This window comes from Polypterus senegalus, chromosome 12 (assembly GCF_016835505.1).
Source record: "Polypterus senegalus isolate Bchr_013 chromosome 12, ASM1683550v1, whole genome shotgun sequence".
Classification (NCBI taxonomy): domain Eukaryota; kingdom Metazoa; phylum Chordata; class Cladistia; order Polypteriformes; family Polypteridae; genus Polypterus; species Polypterus senegalus.
In genome coordinates this window covers 23,779,475-23,799,529 of record NC_053165.1, presented here as the reverse complement: position 1 = coordinate 23,799,529, position 20,055 = coordinate 23,779,475, and the positions used below count along the sequence as shown (strand labels likewise).

Below are 20,055 nucleotides of genomic sequence, written 5' to 3'. Positions count from 1 at the left end.
AAGTTAGGAGAACACAGTGATACAGCACATTGCTGCACCCACATAGGAAAAGAAAGGCCGTGTGCTCTGTGGTTACTCTCTCAGGTGGGCGTTAGCATGTCATAAACCCTTGTACCAATAGTCTGAGTTTTCCGCATTCGACTTATACGACCGACATTATAAAATACCAGAAGTTATATGATAAAATCAAGTCCCGACTTATCTGTGGGCGAACTTATCCGCGAGTATACAGTGGTGTGAAAAACTATTTGCCCCCTTCCTGATTTCTTTTTCTTTTGCATGTTTGTCACACAAAATTTTTCTGATCATCAAACACATTTAACCATTAGTCAAATATAACACAAGTAAACACAAAATGCAGTTTTTAAATGATGGTTTTTAGTATTTAAGGAGAAAAAAAATCCAAACCTACGTGACCCTATGTGAAAAAGTAATTGCCCCCTTGTTAAAAAATCACCTAACTGTGGTGTATCACACCTGAGTTCAATTTCCGTAGCCACCCCCAGGCCTGATTACTGCCACACCTGTTTCAATCAAGAAATCACTTAAATAGGAGCTGCCTGACACAGAGAAGTAGACCAAAAGCACCTCAAAAGCTAGACATCATGCCAAGATCCAAAGAAATTCAGGAACAAATGAGAACAGAAGTAATTGAGATCTATCAGTCTGGTAAAGGTTATAAAGCCATTTCTAAAGCTTTGGGACACCAGCGAACCACAGTGAGAGCCATTATCCATAAATGGCAAAAACATGGAACAGTGGTGAACCTTCCCAGGAGTGGCCGGCCGACCAAAATTACCCCAAGAGCGCAGAGACGACTCATCCGAGAGGTCACAAAAGACCCCAGGACAACGTCTAAAGAACTGCAGGCCTCACTTGCCTCAATTAAGGTCAGTGTTCACGACTCCACCATAAGAAAGAGACTGGGCAAAAACGGCCTGCATGGCAGATTTCCAAGACGCAAACCACTGTTGAGCAAAAAGAACATTAGGGCTCGTCTCAATTTTGCTAAGAAACATCTCAATGATTGCCAAGACTTTTGGGAAAATACCTTGTTGACTGATGAGACAAAAGTTGAACTTTTTGGAAGGCAAATGTCCCGTTACATCTGGCGAAAAAGGAACACAGCATTTCAGAAAAAGAACATCATACCAACAGTAAAATATGGTGGTGGTAGTGTGATGGTCTGGGGTTGTTTTGCTGCTTCAGGACCTGGAAGGCTTGCTGTGATAGATGGAACCATGAATTCTACTGTCTACCAAAAATCCTGAAGGAGAATGTCTGGCCATCTGTTCGTCAACTCAAGCTGAAGCGATCTTGGGTGCTGCAACAGGACAATGACTTAAAACACACCAGCAAATCCACCTCTGAATGGCTGAAGAAAAACAAAATGAAGACTTTGGAGTGGTCTAGTCAAAGTCCTGACCTGAATCCAATTGAGATGCTATGGCATGACCTTAAAAAGGCGGTTCATGCTAGAAAACCCTCAAATAAAGCTGAATTACAACAATTCTGCAAAGATGAGTGGGCCAAAATTCCTCCAGAGCGCTGTAAAAGACTCATTGCAAGTTATCGCAAATGCTTGATTATTGTTATTGCTGCTAAGGGTGGCCCAACCACTTATTAGGTTCAGGGGGCAATTACTTTGTTACACAGGGCCATTTAGGTTTGGATTTTTTTTTCTCCCTAAATAATAAAAAACATCATTTAAAAACTGTATTTTGTGTTTACTTGTGTTATATTTGACTAATGGTTAAACGTGTTTGATGATCAGAAACATTTTGTGTGACAAACATGCAAAAGAATAAGAAATCAGGAAGGGGGCAAATAGTTTTTCACACCACTGTATATGGTATTTGGAATATGAGCTTCTTTTTTGTGCTGTTTTGAGGTTGCTGGTCACGAAATATGATAATATTTTTGATATTTGATTCTTCACTGGTGGTCTTAGCCCTCTAAAGAGACACGCTCAAAAGATTACAAATGACATATTTTAAACATAAGCATGTGGGGTATCGTTTAACACTATTTCAGGGACATGATTACAATTCGGATGTTATTTTTAATTATTATTAATATTTCATTATTATTATTATTTATAATTATTATTTTAATATTTCAAATATCTCATGCAAGTATTTTTATTATGTTCTTGTACCTCATGAAGTAAAACTTTACATTTCTTATGAACACCCTAAATTATGGTGGCTTACCTTAATTCAAAATTTTTTTGTAGAATTTTTTTGCAGAAAGAGCTAATAGCAGAGTCAGTGAAGGTTTTGGCAGTATGGACTATTAAGTGAGCTCATGCTTTGTCCCTGAACCGAAATGAAATATAAAAGGATTTTATAACCCAAAACAGGTGAACATTCCAAACAGTGCCCCATAAACACATAAGACCTTAAAAATAACAAAGAATCGATGCCTTCTGGCCATTCTATTTACCCTCAAGCCTATATTCCTGTCCTAGACATGCACCGTTGGCCTCCTCCCAAATCCAAGGCCCCCTCTATACTGACTGCAGGAGCCTTTTATACCTGTGCTAGGAAACCCATGCAGGTGAGTCATCACTACTGTTTCTGGGTTATATGGCCAGGGCTCAGAAGTCTTCATGTTCCCCTGAGGAGCACCCCCTACTGGCACTAGGTGACCCTGCAGATGTCTTTCTCCAGCAGGGGGCGCTTGCACCCTGGGATTGTGTTCTTTTGGTGCAGAACAGACTCGAGCCTTATGCACATCACTTTAGTAACCATAGCAGAAATAATCAGACGAGAGAAATATGGTACAGAAAGAGATATATACTTAACTTGCTTTAAAGCTGTATTTATATGTACATATCCAGAAACCAATGGGACAGTACTGTACAGTCATTGTCCAGTTCTTCACTGGGGAATGCTAACGACTATACGTATCCCATCCAGCAGAGTGGTGGTGGCATTTGGGCGGCTTCTGCTTTCTTGTTGAATCTTTGCCATTATAAATACTCGCATGTTTGTATATTCATTGAGTTTTTTGAGGAAACTGGCCAGGTATGGTTTTGTTAAGTATGGACTGAGTTCTTCAAAGACCCAGCAAGTATAGCTCTAATCACTCATGGTCAATGCCTGAAAGTAATGGGTCAGGCCTACTCAACCACAATCCCTGGCTAAAAGAACTATCAAATGGAATTTGTTCACAGAGAGGTCTATTCATAATAGACAGGGGCCCCTGGGTAATATCACCAATTAGGGCAACTAGCCTGCCTGAGTCGTCATCCACTTGCTTATGTCCGTCTCCCTGTCAATTTCTCATGCTTGATTTCAGCTGTAGTTTTTCCATTGTTCAATAACATAATGTGTTTGGAGTGAACTTCACAGATGCCTATGGCACACTTCAAACCTTGGGTACAACTTCTCACACCACAGGGTGTAATTGGGGAGTCGATGCTCCTGTGATTTTTAACTTCCAGTGTGCTCTAGAGGCCTGGGGGACATTAACAACGTTAACGTTCCTCATCCCACTTTCACAACAGATGCTGAAATTGTCCAATCACCAGTTTATCGTTATTAATCTTAACTTAAGTTTTAACTTTAACTTACAGAGTTTGTGATATATTCAGATGTCTACACAAACATAACACAAATAAGAATAATAGCTTTATCCTTTGATTGTCTTAGTCTGTGTTTCAGGCCTTGACCAAGTAAAACTGGCTTTGGATTCATGGCTCCACACTACAGACATTCTCATAGTTGGAGACTTTGCAAAAAGTGTCACAGTTCAGGAATCCTAGAAGTAGGTAGAACACTAGCACAAGTGTCTTTTTTGAGACCTGTAGGTCTGAGACTTTTGACTGATGCTTACCCTTCCAACCTTAAGCCTTTGCCTCAGAAGCCGTTCTCTTAAACCGGCACCATATTACTCAACTTATAGTCAGAGTGCAGTTGCTGATCTTGTTGCCTCAGGATGTCAGAGTGCACAAGAAGCTATCGTAAAGGATGACAAGTTATACGACTAATTAGGCAACTTTTCAAAGGATCATAAGCTTGCCTCTTTTTTCTGATGATAGATATTGCGCTGCCTTGATGGAACCAGTGCACGTGCAAAGGCACTACATGTGTAGTGAGTTCAGTCGCAATCTCTACCCCTTTATTTGTTTTTTCTTTCCATCATAGTATGTAGTGAGAAGTTAAGCAAAATGACACCTTTTATTGGGTAACTAGAAAGATTACAGTATGCAACCTTTCGAGGCAACTCAGGCCCCTTCTTCAGGCAAGATGTCATGGTATGTAAAATATGAGATATCAGACAGACAAGTCTCTGTTCTGTTTATAAGGTCCATAACACCTGCGTTCCCCATTCCTCATATAGCAGCTGCATTATATGGAATTCACTTCCAACTGAGCACTCATTGGTTGTCAGCTGTCATTCACATTGAACCTGCCACTACAACCGAAGACAAGATCTTGTTTAGGAAAGTTGCAGACTAGTTGGACTGAGGGGGATGTTAGACCCCCAATCACAAGAGCACACCACAACTGCCCTCAACTCACTAAGGTTATAAATGACATCAGCGACTGAAGATTGCTGGAAATTGCTGGTATTGTGACAAGGCCTTTAGAAGAAGACACTTCTCCCACCACACTTTTTCCTAACCTGACATACCTACTTTATTGAGTCTTTTTAAAGATTCTTAAATGTCGGTGAATTAAAACTGACACCATCTAGTAGCTTATGCAATTCAATTATTTTTTGTTATTTTCTAACATATATGTTCATATAAGCAGCTTAATTCTGGTCTCCCTAAAACCTTTCCAATTTTTTTCTGAAAAAAAAAAATGTCTAAGGATAATGCTGTCTCTGTCTGACTGTAAAAGATCTGCTTGAACACCTTGAAAGGTGAGACACCTGTGTTAGATGGCTATTTATGGATTACAGCTCTGGCTTCAACAAAGTTTTTCCCCAGTGTGCTGGTCCTGAAACTTAGAGATATGGGTTGTTTAAAAAAAAATCTATCTGCATTTGGATACACCTAATGGACAGATCACAGGTGGCACAGATAGATAACAGACTCTCAGTCAAGCAGATTTTAAACAGCAGATCCCTTCTGTGGCTGCTTGCACACTGTATGGTCCTCACGTTTTACCCATAACTGTACAGCTAATAGAATAACAACCACAGCATCACATTTTGCTGATGACATAACAGTGACTGGGATGATCCATCACAATAAGAAGACTGTATATAGGAATGAAGTGGCGGATTTGTTGAAATGATGTTGTAACAATTTGTTCCTAAACATTACTTAGACAAAGTCATTCCTAATGAACTACAGAAGACACAAAAAGATGTACATTTGTTGGCATAAAAGGAGCCTCCGTCAGAGCTGTCAGCAGGTTCAAATTATGTGGATTACAGATATTGAATGACTGAAAGTGAACCCACATCATCAAGGTTAAGGGTAGTGCCACTTTCTAGGATGCCTGGCATATGCTAAGAGAGATTGTCACTATGCAGCATCATTTGATTGAATTAATTTAATCGTAGTTTATTTAAAAGACAGTCAGCTCATGACAACACCTCTGTGTGTAGTTATGTGTAAAACTGATTCATACAGAATATGGGACAGGCTTCTTTCCTAGCACATCTTATTAATAAATATAATGCAATTATTTGCAATGAAGTAAGTGGCCAGGAAGCATATCTTTATTAAGCTTTGCACTAAAAACCAGTGTTAGATGTTCGTGGGTTAATTAGCAAACCTCCTTTTATTGGAGAGCTCTACAATATTAGTCGGCAGTGACATTGACAATGACATTGTGTGCAGCAATACAGGGGCGCCGCAGGGGACTGTACTTTCTCCGGTCCTGTTCAATCTATATACATCAGACTTCCAATATGACTCGGAGTCCTGCCACGTGCAAAAGTTCGCTGATGACACTGCTATTGTGGGCTGCATCAGGAGTGGGCAGGAGGAGGAGTACAGAAAGTTAATCAAAGACTTTGTTAAATGGTGCGACTCAAACCACTTACACCTTAACACCAGCAAAACAAAGGAACTGGTGGTGGATTTTAGGAAGCCCAGGTCCCTCATGGACCCTGTGATCATCAGAGGTGACTGTGCAGAGGGTGCAGACCTTTAAATATCTGGGAGTGCAGCTGGATGACAAATTGGACTGGACTGCCAATACTGATGCTCTATGTAAGAAAGGTCAGAGCAGACTTTACTTTCTGAGAAGGTTGGCATCCTTCAACATCTGCAATAAGATGCTGCAGATGTTCTACCAGACGGTTGTGGCGAGTGCCCTCTTCTACGCGGTGGTGTGCTGGGGTGGCAGCATAAAGGATGAAAGACGCCTCACGCCTGGACAAACTTGTTAAGAAGGCAGGCTCTATTTGAGGAGTAAAGTTGGACAGTTTAACATCTGTGGCAAAGCGACGAGCACTAAGCAAACTCCTGTCAATCATGAAGAATCCACTGCATCCACTGAACAGTGTCATCTCCAGGCAGAGGAGTAGCTTCAGTGACAGACGTTTGTCACCGTCCTGCTCCACTGACAGACTGAGGAGATCGTTCCTCCCCCACACTATGCGACTCTTCAATTCCACCCGGGGGAGTAAATGCTAACATTAATTTTATTTTAATTTTTTTCATTTTTATTACTATTTAATTTAATATTGTTTCTTTGTATCAGTATACTGCTGCTGGATTATGTGAATTTCCCCTTGGGGTTAATAAAGTATCTATCTATCTATCTATCTATCTATCTATCTATCTATCTATCTATCTATCTATCTATCTATCTATCTATCTATCTATCTATCTATCTATCTATCTATCTATCTATCTATCTATCTATCATCAGCTAAATCCACTGGGGACTGGACGGAACTGGATCTGTCCATTACATTACATCCTGGAGGACTGTCACGATGTGATGCCAGTCCTCCTCAATCCCCCCCGAAAACTGCTTATTGTCTTGAGTCTCCATCTTCATTCTTAAGGCAGCTCAATAGGTGGGCATATGTTAACTTATCAACTCAAGATGGAATGAGGAGGGATGGGGTTGGTTTGGAAAGAGCGGTGGGAGTGACGGTTGGGCATCATGAGGATGATGGATTATTGTGTTTCTGACATATCGCTTCATTCATGGACCACTTTGTTATGTTGCTTGTTAAATTCTTAATAAAGAGTTCATCACATAGAAACAAAGAAGACAAACCATGCATAATAAGTAGTATTCATTTATAGACTGTGGTAGGAGGAAAGCAAAAAATATCTGTAAAGATTCGTTTACAAGCTCAGTTTGATCCAGCAGCTCATGATTTTGTCTCCGAGGGAGAACCTGATGAGCCATGTTTTTTATCTCGGTTAATTATGGTATCTTTATCAAATACATAAAACTGTAACTTACAAATGCCAAGTAGAAAAAGAAATGGTGCGTATGTCATGCAAAGATCTGTAGCAAAAGGTCACAATGTAGATAAACACAGTCTCTTCAGTACAAGAAATAATCTTTTATACTTTTAATAGAGGTAGATTAAATTGTGCAACATTCACTAGATGCCTGTGAAATAGTTACTCAGAATTACTGCTATGTCTTGTGTTGTTTAATATTTTTCTAGTAGCAGTATAGTTTGAGGTAAAACAAACTATATATACACTGGCATTTGGGTGTGGCATGTGGGGTGACCGCCCCAGGTCCCACACATAAGGGGGCCCCACTTTTGAGGTCAGCATGTCCTGTTTCGAGCAGATTTGTCGAGTTATATTCTCCAGTTATATTTTAATAAAGTCCGTGTGTTATCTTGCAAAAATTTAGTTGAATACCGTAATGAGAAAATCCGGTGTATGTTTATTTATTACATTTACGTGCAGGTTTATACAGTCCACACATACCGGTAACAGCATTTGACGTAACCAGCCCCGCATGGGGTTGGTCAGCTCTAGGCCCCGCACAACCCCTAAGGCCGCCACTGTGTGTATATATATACACATTTTTTTAATGTCTCTCTGTTAGAAATAATTCTGTATCCTTATCACTTTTGATCTTATTAGCAACCATTCTTCAGTAAAAATCCTGTTATAAAATTCAAATACCTAAAGCTCAGCTAACTGGGAGGTCTCAACCCCTCTGCTTTATGGTAGAAATTTCTTACTTTCTTTAATCATGGTGTGATTTTTTTTTGTTCCAAATTAGATGAGGGTCCCTGAAGGATCACAGCTGGGCCACTATTCATTTTAATTTATAATAATGTTCTTGATAAAAATTTAACTGGCTTTTTAAGTTGGCTGATCTCACTAAAGTATATGGATTGACAGATAATTCGTGGTCAGTAAAATCATTGCAAGTGGACCTGGACAGTATTCAAACTTGGACAGATGTATTACAGTGAAGGCTTGATAGAAATACATGTTTTACACATAAGGAAGTATGAATATTGTATATGATCACACAATCAAGAGATCGAAGCTTGAAAGAACATTTTATATGGAGAACTCATTGAGAACTCAATATTCCCTTCAACCAGGTGGTGTACAGACGTAATTATGTAAACTAAGAGAATGTCGTACAGCATACAAAGGAGAACGCTGTTATTCATTAGCAGTACAATGCATTTGTGAGTACTCGTGTGCAATGTTATGTGGTTTTGGACAACCACACTCATTTCTGGGCTGTGGATAGGAGGTAAGAGTAGATCTTGAAAAACGTGAACATAATGTTTTTGCCAATGGAGATTAATAGGTGACATGATAGGAGTGGTAAAATTATAAAAGAACTTAGCAGGAGAAATGTGAACTGCTACTGTCAACTGAGTTCTTCGATCAGAACACAAGGGCACCAGTAGAAAACAGTAAAGGTAAGTTAACTGAAGTAAATTTAGAAAGTATTTATTGTTCTTGTTGAAGAATACATCTTAAAGTAACAGATGGGGTTCATTTTACTGATTCCCTTCGTAATGTTCTAAAGTTCTATAATGCTGATAGTCACTCAGCCTGATCTGGAAAGTCTTCTTTTGAATGTCAGCAAGACAAAGAGTTGATTGTAGACTTTGGGAGAAAACAGCAGAGCTACTTACCACACTGTCAGTATTAAGATGGAGAGGTTGGGCTGTTTCTGATACCTCAGTGTCTACATCACAGAGGCTTAGTCCAGGCATATTGACACCTTGGTAAAGAAAGCACAACAATGTCTTTACCACCTCAAACACCTCAGGGATTTTTGGCTGCCCTCCAAGATTTTTTATTCAACTAATGCCTTTATCCAAATGAACGTACAGATTAAGTTAAATACATGAAAGAATGAAGGTAGCAACATCAAAAGCAACAGAGATAAAAATCAAGTACTAGGGAATTAGAACAACTACATAATTATACCTGAAGCTAGAATACTACAAAAATCAGTATCATAAACTCTTTGTCATTTTAGTAGCAGCAACCGTGTAGGAGAGAAACTAAGCAGTTCCAAAAAATTTGATTAAAAAAAAGCACACCAAAACACAAGTAAATTGAGTGCCATTAAAGTAGATAAGGAGAGATCATTTCACAGCTTTGGAACAAGAAGAGAGAATCATAGTCCCAACTTGGCAAGTCTGGCAAGAGGAGGGACGGACAGTAGACGTACAGAGGCAGATCAGAGACTTCTTGAGGGGACATACAGAGAGACAAAGGATGAGGATGATGATGATGATGGTAATAATAATACATTTTATTTATTTGTAGGCACCTTTCTAAACACTCAAGGACACCGAACAATAGATAAAACACACATTATAAACAAAACTGAAATACAAAAAATTAAAATCAGACAGAGCAGTTGTAATCAAAGAGAAAAAGCAGTCTTAAATGAGTATTGAGTTTAGATTTGAAAAGTGAAAATGATTCAATATTTCTAAGCTCAGGTGGTAGTGAGTTCCAGAGTGGTAAGATGGACGAAGGGGACAGTCAAGTGGATGGAGGAAGAGGATCTAAGGGTGCGGAAGGGAATGGCAACATGGAGGAGGTCAGACAGATATGGAGGGGCAAAGTTGGGGATAGAGTTAAAAATTAACAGAATAATTTTGAATTGAATGCGGAATTTAACTGGAGGGGACAGCATGGTGGCACAGTGGTAGCACTGCTGCTTTGCAGTAAGAAGACTTGGGTTCTCCTTGCATGGAGTTTGCATGTTCTCCCCGTGTCTACGTGGGTTTCCTCCGTGTGCTCCGGTTTCCTCCCACAGTCTAAAGACATGCTGGTTTGGTGCATTAGCGATCCTAAATTGTCCCTAGTGTGTGCTTAGTGCGTGGGTGTGTGTGCGTGTGTGTCCTGCGGTGGGCTGATGCCCTGCCCGGGATTTGTTCCTGCCTTGCACCCTATATTGGCTGGGATAGGCTCCAGCAGATCCCTGTGTTAGGATATATCGGGTTGGAAAATGACTGACTGACTTAACTGGAAACCAGTGAAGCTGCTGCAAAACGGGAGTGAAATGGTGAATAGAGGGGGTTCTAGTAATGATGCGGGCATTGGAGATACTAAGGAGCAGTAGGTCAAGACAAGAATTTAAAACTGGATCCTTGCAGCAACAGGAAGACAATTGAGAGACCAAAGAAGAGGAGCAGTAGGTTTGAAGCCAGGAACAGAGAATACCAGTTGAGTAGCTGCATGTTGGATCATCTGGAGAGATATGATTAAAGCTGAATGAGGTCCTACCAGGAAAGAGCTACAATAGTCCAGCCAAGAGAGAACCATTGCCTGAACAAGGAGGTGTGTGGCATAATTAGTGAGGAAGGGTTGAATCCTCTGAAAATTATGAAGAAAGAAATGACAGGACTGGGTTGTTGAAGATATATGTTCAATGAATGAAATGATTTGTCCAGAGTTACGCCAAGATTCCTGACCATGACTGATGATGAAAGGATGACATGTTCCTCTATGATGCTTAGAGACTAAATAATGCTAAATACCTTCCACATATCCATCATGGAGAGTATCCTGACAGGAAGTATTACTGCCCTGTTTTAGAAGCGCTACACAGCAGGACCACAAGGCTCTGCAGAGAGTGGTGAAGTTAACTGAACCCATTGCTTAGTGTACATTCTCTAATACCTGGGACATACATATTTATTGATGGCAAACCAGGGCAAAGAAAGTTATCAGAGATGCCAGCTATCCCAACAATGGCCTCTTCTCTGTGCTGCTGTCAAGGAAATAATACCACTGCTTGAAACCAGTTCAGATATACAGAGGAGAAGCTTTTTTCCAGCCCATCCTAAATGACAGACACCAGAGCTACATGATATCCTTTTGTTAATATATTATTATAAGGGAGAGTCAAGCTAAAGTTAGAAAATTGGATTTATTAGAAAATGGAACGGACCTTAACAAAACTGATCATGTCATTTCTCAATGTAGTCTCCACCCTTCTCGATGCACTTGCGTCACCTGCCCTGAAGTGCCCGGATTCCAGCAGAATAAAAGGTTTTGTCTTGTCTTTGCAACCACTCGTGCACCGCTTTCTTCACGTTGTCATCTGTCTTGAATTGACGATCACCCAGATGGGTTTTTAGTGGTCCAAAAAGGTGGAAATCACATGGTGCCAAATCTGGACAATAAGGAGCAAAACGTCAAACTTCAGTTTCTCCAGACAAGCCTTGGCATTCTTAGCAGTGCGTGGGTGGGTGTTGTCTTGCAGCAAAAGGACTCCTTGAGATAGCAGTCTCCACCATTTGGATCAAATAGCAGGCTTCACATTGGTCTTCAGCAAGTCACAGTAACTTCCACTAATGACTGTCGTACCCCTCGGCATGTAGTGTTTGACAATAACTGGGGTGCATGCGTGGTTGTGAGGACAAGACAAAACCTTCTATTCTGCTGGAATCCAGGCACTGCCAGGCAGGTGGCGCAAGTGCATTGAGAAGGGTGGAGGAAACTTCATCGAGAAGTGATATTATCGGTTTACATTCCATTTTCTAATAAATCTTATTTTCTAATTTTAGCTTGACTCCCCCTCATATACTGTAATACATGTTGATTTATTATTGATATTATTTAAGGTTTTTTTTTGTTGTTGTCTTTTATATATGCTTCTTGTATTAATGCACAGTCTTGGGGCTTAGCAGCTAAGCATTACACTACATATTATACTGTGTGTATAATTGGTTTGTGACAAATAAAATTTGATTTGAGATGATTAAATAACAGCGTTCTATTGGCTCCGTTAATGACTTCTGTATACTGCCTACATTCAGACAGTGACAGTCTGCACTTTGGCTCCCAGATCCTTCTCACACGCTCTTCTTTCAAGCATTAGATCACCAGTTGTATTCTCAACTCTTAACACTTTTACTTCCCACTTGTAATACTTTGCATCTGTTTACATTTAACTTCATCTGCCACGAGTCTGTCCGTGTCCATCTGTAATGCTTCAGCTAACATAGGGATGTCTGCTATTCCACCTAATTTAGTATCATCTGCACGCTGCACCATCTTGCTATGTGTTTTAATCAATAGCATTTACACATATTAGAAGGAGAAGCAACACTGGCCCTTGAGAGATACCACTTTGAACATCACTAAAACCATCACCGTTTGTTTCTGATGTTTAAGCCAAGCATGCACCCACCTACCCACTGTGACTGGAACCTCTAATTTGATTTAAATTCGATCATTAGCCTCTCGTGTGGCACTTTACTAACAGCTATACGCACCTTTCTGTTCATCTTAATGTTCACATATTATTTAGCTTCCTTATAATTCATCACTTCACTGTAAACTCTTTTAAATCGTATACTTTTTACACCTCGTATCTATCATAGCTATCCTAAAGAAGGCAAATCATAGCCAACAAATTAATTGAAACAAATAAAATCAGTATTGCAAGAGTTTAGATTAACTCTTTAGATTAATTTCCATCCATCCATCATCCAACCCACTATATCCTAACACAGGGTCACGGTGGTCTGCTGGAGCCAATCCCAGCCAACACAGGGCACAAGACAGGAAACAAACCCTGGGCAGGGTGCCAGCCCACCACAGGGCACACACACACACACACACACCAAGCACACACTAGGGACAAGTTATAATCACCAATGCACCTAACCTGTATGTCTTTGGACTGTGGGAGGAAACCAACGTAGACACGGGGAGAACATGTAAACTCCACGCAGGGAGGACCTGGGAAGTGAACCCGGGTCTCCATACTGCGAGGCAGCAGCGCTGCCACTGCGCCACCGTGCCGCCCCCTCTTTATTAAAAGGCACATTGTTAGATATTTGTGCTTGTACCAACCAAAAGAAAAAAAACGAGACACATCTAAAAGTAAAGCAGTAAAAGCATATAAAGTAGTTTATGAATCAGAGAAATGTAGTTTTTAATTAATTAGAATGTATAAATGAATACAAAGTTTATTAATTTAATTCCACTTGGATTTAGATAGTTGGCCTCTGTGACAAAGGAGTGGTGCATTTTTGGACCCTGCATGCAAGTTTAGTCAACTTATGTTTTTTTTAGTTTTACAGAGACTTTTACATGACTTGAAAGTTTAAATATGAGTCAACTGTTTTCTTGGTAAATTTTAATATTATTTGACTCAAGGACCAGACATATGACAAATAATGTAACGCCTTGCTGTCTCATCTCATATTTCAGTAGCTCAGCTGTCATGAAGGCTTACAGTTTTATCACATTTGGTTTTTTTTTCATAAATGTCATTTTTATTCTTTTTTAAAAATTGTACACATACAGTATACACATTTTTTTTTAATATAGCGTTTGTGTTCATAAAACTCATAACACTTTCTTTATATTATTATACAGTACATGAATGCAACCTGAGAACTGAAACTTCTTGGTCCCAACCAAACTTGACTGCACATTTCTTGTTGTATTAGTTGTTTGTGGGAAAAAGGTGGTTCATAGAGTGGAGGGGTATACGTTTATAAGAGAGTATAATTGATTGGGACAGCTTTTGAACCCAGTTTCCTGGAGCTGTGAGGCATCAGCATTACTCACTGCATCACCAGGTTATTAAGGTTAACTTATAATTGAACGTAATATGATTAACAGGTGCTTCAAAATCGCTGTAAGAAGTATATGGTGTATCCTTTTCCTCCCAGGATGACATTTCCAAAATACGCAGGATAAAAATATCTGTGAGAAAGTTTCTGCGACAGGAGAATTCCTGTAGTGAGCAGGACATGGCCGCCCACCAAGTGACATTATGTGTAATTGACAAAGGCATATTAGAAATAGTTTGTAGTGCTGGAGCAGAAAAGTAAACGTCATTTAAATTAGGTTGCCTAATTTGCTCTTTACGTTGTTATAAAGACTTTAGTAGTCTTAATTATCAGACGTGTGGGATGATTGACTAGATTGTGGTGGTGAAAAGAAAGGAAATTGTCTTCTGTGCTCGAGCAGTTCTAGCTGATAGCTGTAGTACATGTTAGTTTTCAGGTTTAGTGTTTTGTAACGTGATGTCATAGTGTCTTTGGAAAGTATTGAGACCCTTTCACTTTTTACACTTTTTATTATGTTACGGCTGTATGCTAAAATTGGTCAAATTCTTTTTTTTTTTTACTTCATCAAACTGCTCTCAATACCCTAGAAAGACAAAGTGGAAACAAGATTTTAAGAAATTTTGCAAATTTTAAAATTGCATAAAACTGAAATATCACATTGAAACAAGTATGCAGACTCTTGAAATCTGGCTCAGGTGCATCCCTTCATTGAGCTGTTTCTACGCCTTGTTTGGAGTCCACATGTGGTCAAGTCAATGGATTCAAAATGATTAGGAATGACTCACACCGTGTGTCCTGCAGTGGGTTGGCGCCCTGCCCAGGATTGGTTCCTTCCTTGTGCCCTGTGTTGGCTGGGATTGACTCCAGCAGACCCCCGTGACCCTGTGTTCGGATTCAACGGGTTGGAAAATGAATGGATGGATGACTCACACCACTCTATAGAAGGTCCCACAGTTGACAGTGTGTATCAGGGTGAAAAACCAAGCCATGAGATCAAAGGAACTGCCCACAGAGTTTAGAGACAGGATTTATCACGGTGCAGTTAAGGAGAAGGCTACAAAAATGGTTCCCCAGGACACAGTGGTCTCCATAATTCTTAAATGAAATAAAATTGGAACAACCATAAGCCCTTCCACAAGCTGGCTGTCTGTCCACACTGAGGAATGGTGGGAGAAGGGCCTTGATAATTAAGGAGACCAAGAACTCCATGAGCTCCAGAGAACCTGTGTGGATTGGGAGAAATTCTGGGCTTTATATTAGAGTAGCCAGATGACATATTAAAGCCCTCTTACAGTTTACAAAAAGACACCTAAAGGATTCTCACACTATGAGAAACAAGATTCTCTTGCCTGATGAAACAAAGATTGAACCATCTGGCCTTAATACTGTCACATCTGGAGGAAACCAGGCACCGCTCATCACCTGTGCAATACAATTCCACCCGTGAAGCATGGTGGTGGGAGCATAATGCTGTGGGAATGTTTTTCAATGTTAGGGACTGGTAGACTAGTCAGGATCGAGGGAAAAGCTGAATTAAGCAAAGTACAGAGATATTAATGGAAACCTTAGACTGGGCCCAAAGTTTAACTTCCAGCAAGATAATGAACCTAAGAAGAAATCAAAGACAACACAGGAGTGGCTTAGGGTCAGCTCTGCGAATGTCTTTGAGTGGCCCACCCAGAGCCTGGCCTTGAATCCAATTGAACATATCTGGAGAGTCCTGAAAGTAGTCGAGTTTGATCTGCAGAGAAGAATGGCAGAAAATCCCCAAATTGAAGTTCGTCACGTTGTACACAACACGACTGACTCCATGCTGCCAATCGCTGCCAAAGGGGCTACATCTACTTACTGAGTAAAATGTTTGAAACAATAGAACAATAGAAACTATTGAAATCGTCAGAAAAAAAATTAAATGTAGAGATGTCAGGTAATTGAAAGGAACTACTCTGGGCATCTCTCTTCCTAGGAGGATTAGTTTTACCGATGTGCTCGACTCGCGTGTGCATTAGCGACGGGAAGAAAAGTAAAAGGGATACGGCTTTGCCAATGTTAGTGGCTAAGCGACTTTCTCTTTCTTCGGAGGTTTCATTTTGCTGATGAGCTTGCTACTCTTGTGTTATTAGCGGCGGGAGGAAAAAGTAAAAGGGATGCCGTTTTGCAGATGTTAGCAGCTAAGTGACTTTGTCTTTGGTTTCATTTTGCCAATGTGCTCGCCTCGTTTGTGCAATAGCGGCAGAAGGAAAAGTAAAAGGGATACGGTTTTGCCGATGTTAGCAGCAAAACAACTTTGTCTTTCTTCTGAGGTTTCATTTTACTGAAGTGTTGGCTTTGCTTGTGTATCAGCGGCTAATCGAGTTTTCTGTTTTCTCGGCGGTGAAGCCCTTACCCTGACTCCACCTCTCACTTCTGGGCCAGACAGACAGACACACTTCATCGTGTAGACATTTATATATAAGATAATTAGAACTGCTGCATAACATAACAGGTTATGAAGAACTTTTGGGAAATGTCCCAGATTGTGGATGTAGTTTTTGAAAATAGGTTCCAAAACAGACCAGTTAAGATGAAGATGCAGGTATAGATCCCATTGTTCCTGGTGCTTTTAATTCACACTAAAGTTACTGGTTCATCTGCCTTGGCACAGTTTTACAGGTTATCGTATTTACTATGCAGTATATAAATAAATATTCATGGAAGAGAATTATTTATTAATACAAGATAAATGTGGTTTCTGAGAATGATTGTGCTCCTTCATTTCTACTCATTGTGCATTTTGTAACGAGTTGGCGGAGTAATTTTTTTGGTTCTGAAACTGCCATCTGATGTCTTCCTAATTTAATCAGATTTCTAAGTAGATTGTAGAATAATATGATGCAGTATGTGAGTTTAGCTTTCATCCTTTTGATTACAAAAAAACATTTCCTAGTATTTGATATTGGAACGGCAAGTCTTGTAGTTTATTTGCATAGTAAAATATGTTATACTCAAACATCTGTTGGTGTGTCTGTTGTGTGAATATTTTATGTCACTGTTTTCTTTATGTTGATTTGCAAGGAAAAATGATTCCTTAAGTGGTGAAGCAACTAAAAAGTATTTTTAGGCAGATCTGTCAGGTAGCAGTATATGTCCTTGCTTTGAATTATTACAAAGTCTCGCTCACAGCGTGATGGAAATCTGGCAGCATTTGTTTGAAATGGATTTTCCAACAATATGTACTGTAATTCTGCTTCTTGGTCTCTTTACCGAGTCTTTTATATTATTTTTTTACAGGCTAAACAGTTGGAAAAGAAAGAAGCTGAGCTGAAACGGTTGGATACTTTTTATAAGGAACAGCTGGCACACCTTGAGAGGAAGGTATGGGATTTTTCAATTGAAATCTACTGTATTCAGATACATATGGAGTTATAATCCTTAGTCTGGATGCAAGCTATTACTGGATAGGCGCCATTCCTCACTTTAAACTGCTACTAATCTCTAATTCAAAAGCCAGTGCATGCTTTAGCTTAAGTGCGGCAGATACCTTCTGCAATTCAGAAGTCTAATACAAGATTTCATTCCAGTTATCAGGCACAGTTTTCTTTTATTCTGTAAAAATGCCCACCATTAGAATTTTGCTTGAGATCTGAGTTTTCAGCAGCGTCTATTTTTTACATACAAATGCATAAAACAGTAATTCTAAAATTGTACATTAAATTTTAAAAAGCAATTTGATAGGCATGCCTAAAAATTGTTCCTGGTCCTCACCAAGTATTTTTTTTTTATTTATTTGCTTCATCTTCTGTTTTAATGGTTCATAACCTTTTGCTTATTCTTTTGGTTTTTGTCCAGATAATGCACTTGGGGGAAAACAAAAGCAAGTCATTGTCAGTATACTGGCAGGGTATAAATCCCATATCAAGTCCAAGTGACCTGTTTTTATATGGATTTATATTTAACTTTTGCATTTTAAGACTTGATCTATTAGGACAGATTCCTTTTTTGGATTCTTCTGTATTAAATCTGGTCCTTTAACATACATTTGGGTTTTTTTTGAGTCATTGAGTTTGATTCTGACATCCATTTGTGGTGATTCTCATTTGTATTGATGGTTAAAAAATTTTTTTCTACCATTTTGTCTATCATCTTGGTTTTCACGCTTGCTGCTATGCCAAAGCTCCTGCCATTAGGGCAACGGCACCCAGAGGTTGTGGCACAACACGACAGGTTAAAAGATCCACTTGGAATTCACTTTCTCATCTGAGTTGAGGATTCAAAACCCTTTTTAAATTGCTCTTTCAAGTTCTTTTGCTAACAATTTTTTGGTTAATGACTTAGATTAGTTTAGATTATTAGATTAGATAAAGTTTATTAATCCCATGGGGAAATTTAGATACATACAGCAAAAGAAACATAAAAAAACAATGATATAGACTCACAGGGCAAATAATACAGCCAATCAAGCAATCTATAAGTAAATAAATAAATAAAAATAAACTTAACAGCTACATTGGGTGCAAGCATTGAATTGTCTGATAGCACTGGGCAGAAAAGACTCCCAGAGGTGGTGGAATGATCCCGTTCTTTGCTTTGGTTTTGGTACTTGTACATTTTGATCTACCAATATTTTTCAGTTTTTGGCTATACTGCTGGCTCACAATTTACATTTTGCAGTTATGTTAATGTAAAATAAATTTTGCTAACAAATTGACAAAGTACTAATTATAGAAAGAATGATTATTAGGACTTGTTAATATAAATTTTCCTGAAATTCCAATCACTAACTAAATTAAATCACAGTTTTTAATTACAAGAAAAGAAAATATGTATGTACAGCAGAGATTCTTAAAGTTTTTAATCTGGGAACTCAAATGTAAGAAAATCAGTACCATTCTGGGACCCAAGAACAGGTTTATTACCATAATGAAAGTACAGCCACACACAGAAAAATAAAAAAATCACAATATAATGAATAATAGTATAAGGTTTTGTTTCCATTCTGACATATTTTTCTTAAGAATAATTAATACATGAGAAAAGAGTATAACAAACATCCATATATATAAAACAGCAGAACACCTGGAGTCCATGCCTGGGTGTATTGTCATTCTGCACTCACAAGAGGGCTGCAATGTCCAGAAACAAAAGCAGCAAGACTCACAAAGAAAGAACGACGTCCATTGAACAGAGCTTCCTAAATGCACAATGTGACTGAAACTGATAGATTTACCATTAGTCCAATATGCCCATTTGAATAAACGGGCATTTCTCTCTTTTATAATCTACTTTATAACAAAACACTAAGATCTGGGTGCCCGGTCCTTCTGAGCAATCCAACTAATCATCTTTAGATTTGGTGTGATTGGTCAGTTTGGCTTTGGTGATGTGATTGAAAGACGAAGTGCAAGTTGGAGATGCACAGGGAAGAGTAAAGGATGTACAAGGCAGTAGAGAGTGTCACCATCAAAGACAGGAAGTGTAAAACTGGACTGGAGGCGAGAAAGACCCCTTGAAAATCATAGCAAAGTCTGAGCAGCAGGCTTTACGGGAACGCGCTTGAGAAACGGGACGCCGGTGAAGAGTTTCACACACACGCAAATACAGCAGAAAGATGCTGACGGTACACGTAGGGCAGGCAAGAGATAGCAAATATTTCTGAATTATCCTAGTATCTGTCTTGCAAAGGAAATGTGGCCAGATGTTAATAAAACAATAATTATAAAGGTTCTGCCAAAGAGCTGTACAAAGAAGCATTAAAATACACACAATGCAAACAATCATGCAGAAGCAGATTAATAAAACAACCATTTATAACATCCACCATAATCCCATTATACACAGTGAAAGGCGGAAGAAAACAAATAGGTCTTATCATTCCAAACAGTGTAAAGTGTACTGCAAGAGTAACTGCTCAGTGTAAGCTTTAGTAGAGCTGGGAGAATTTAATAATAATCATAATAACTATTATTATGATTATCTGAATATATAATAATATTTGAAAGGACTGTCGGAATGGTCACTTAATTTAGTCACTTGACTCACAGCTCCAGTTAAGTTATAAAGCAGTAAAAAAATAGTTAATTGATGTAGTTTATTTACCTT

At 39.1% G+C, this 20,055-nt stretch overlaps 1 protein-coding gene across 2 annotated transcripts in view; it reads left to right on the top strand.

Annotated features, from left to right (window-relative positions):
* The window catches only part of chchd6a (coiled-coil-helix-coiled-coil-helix domain containing 6a), a 546,344-nt gene that overhangs the window by 103,316 nt on the left and 422,973 nt on the right, over positions 1–20,055 (top strand). For both annotated transcript variants that reach the window (XM_039771514.1, XM_039771516.1), the window contains one exon: positions 17,248–17,331. In XM_039771514.1, the coding sequence (XP_039627448.1) occupies positions 17,248–17,331 (84 nt within the window). The remainder of the gene's footprint in view (positions 1–17,247; positions 17,332–20,055) is intronic.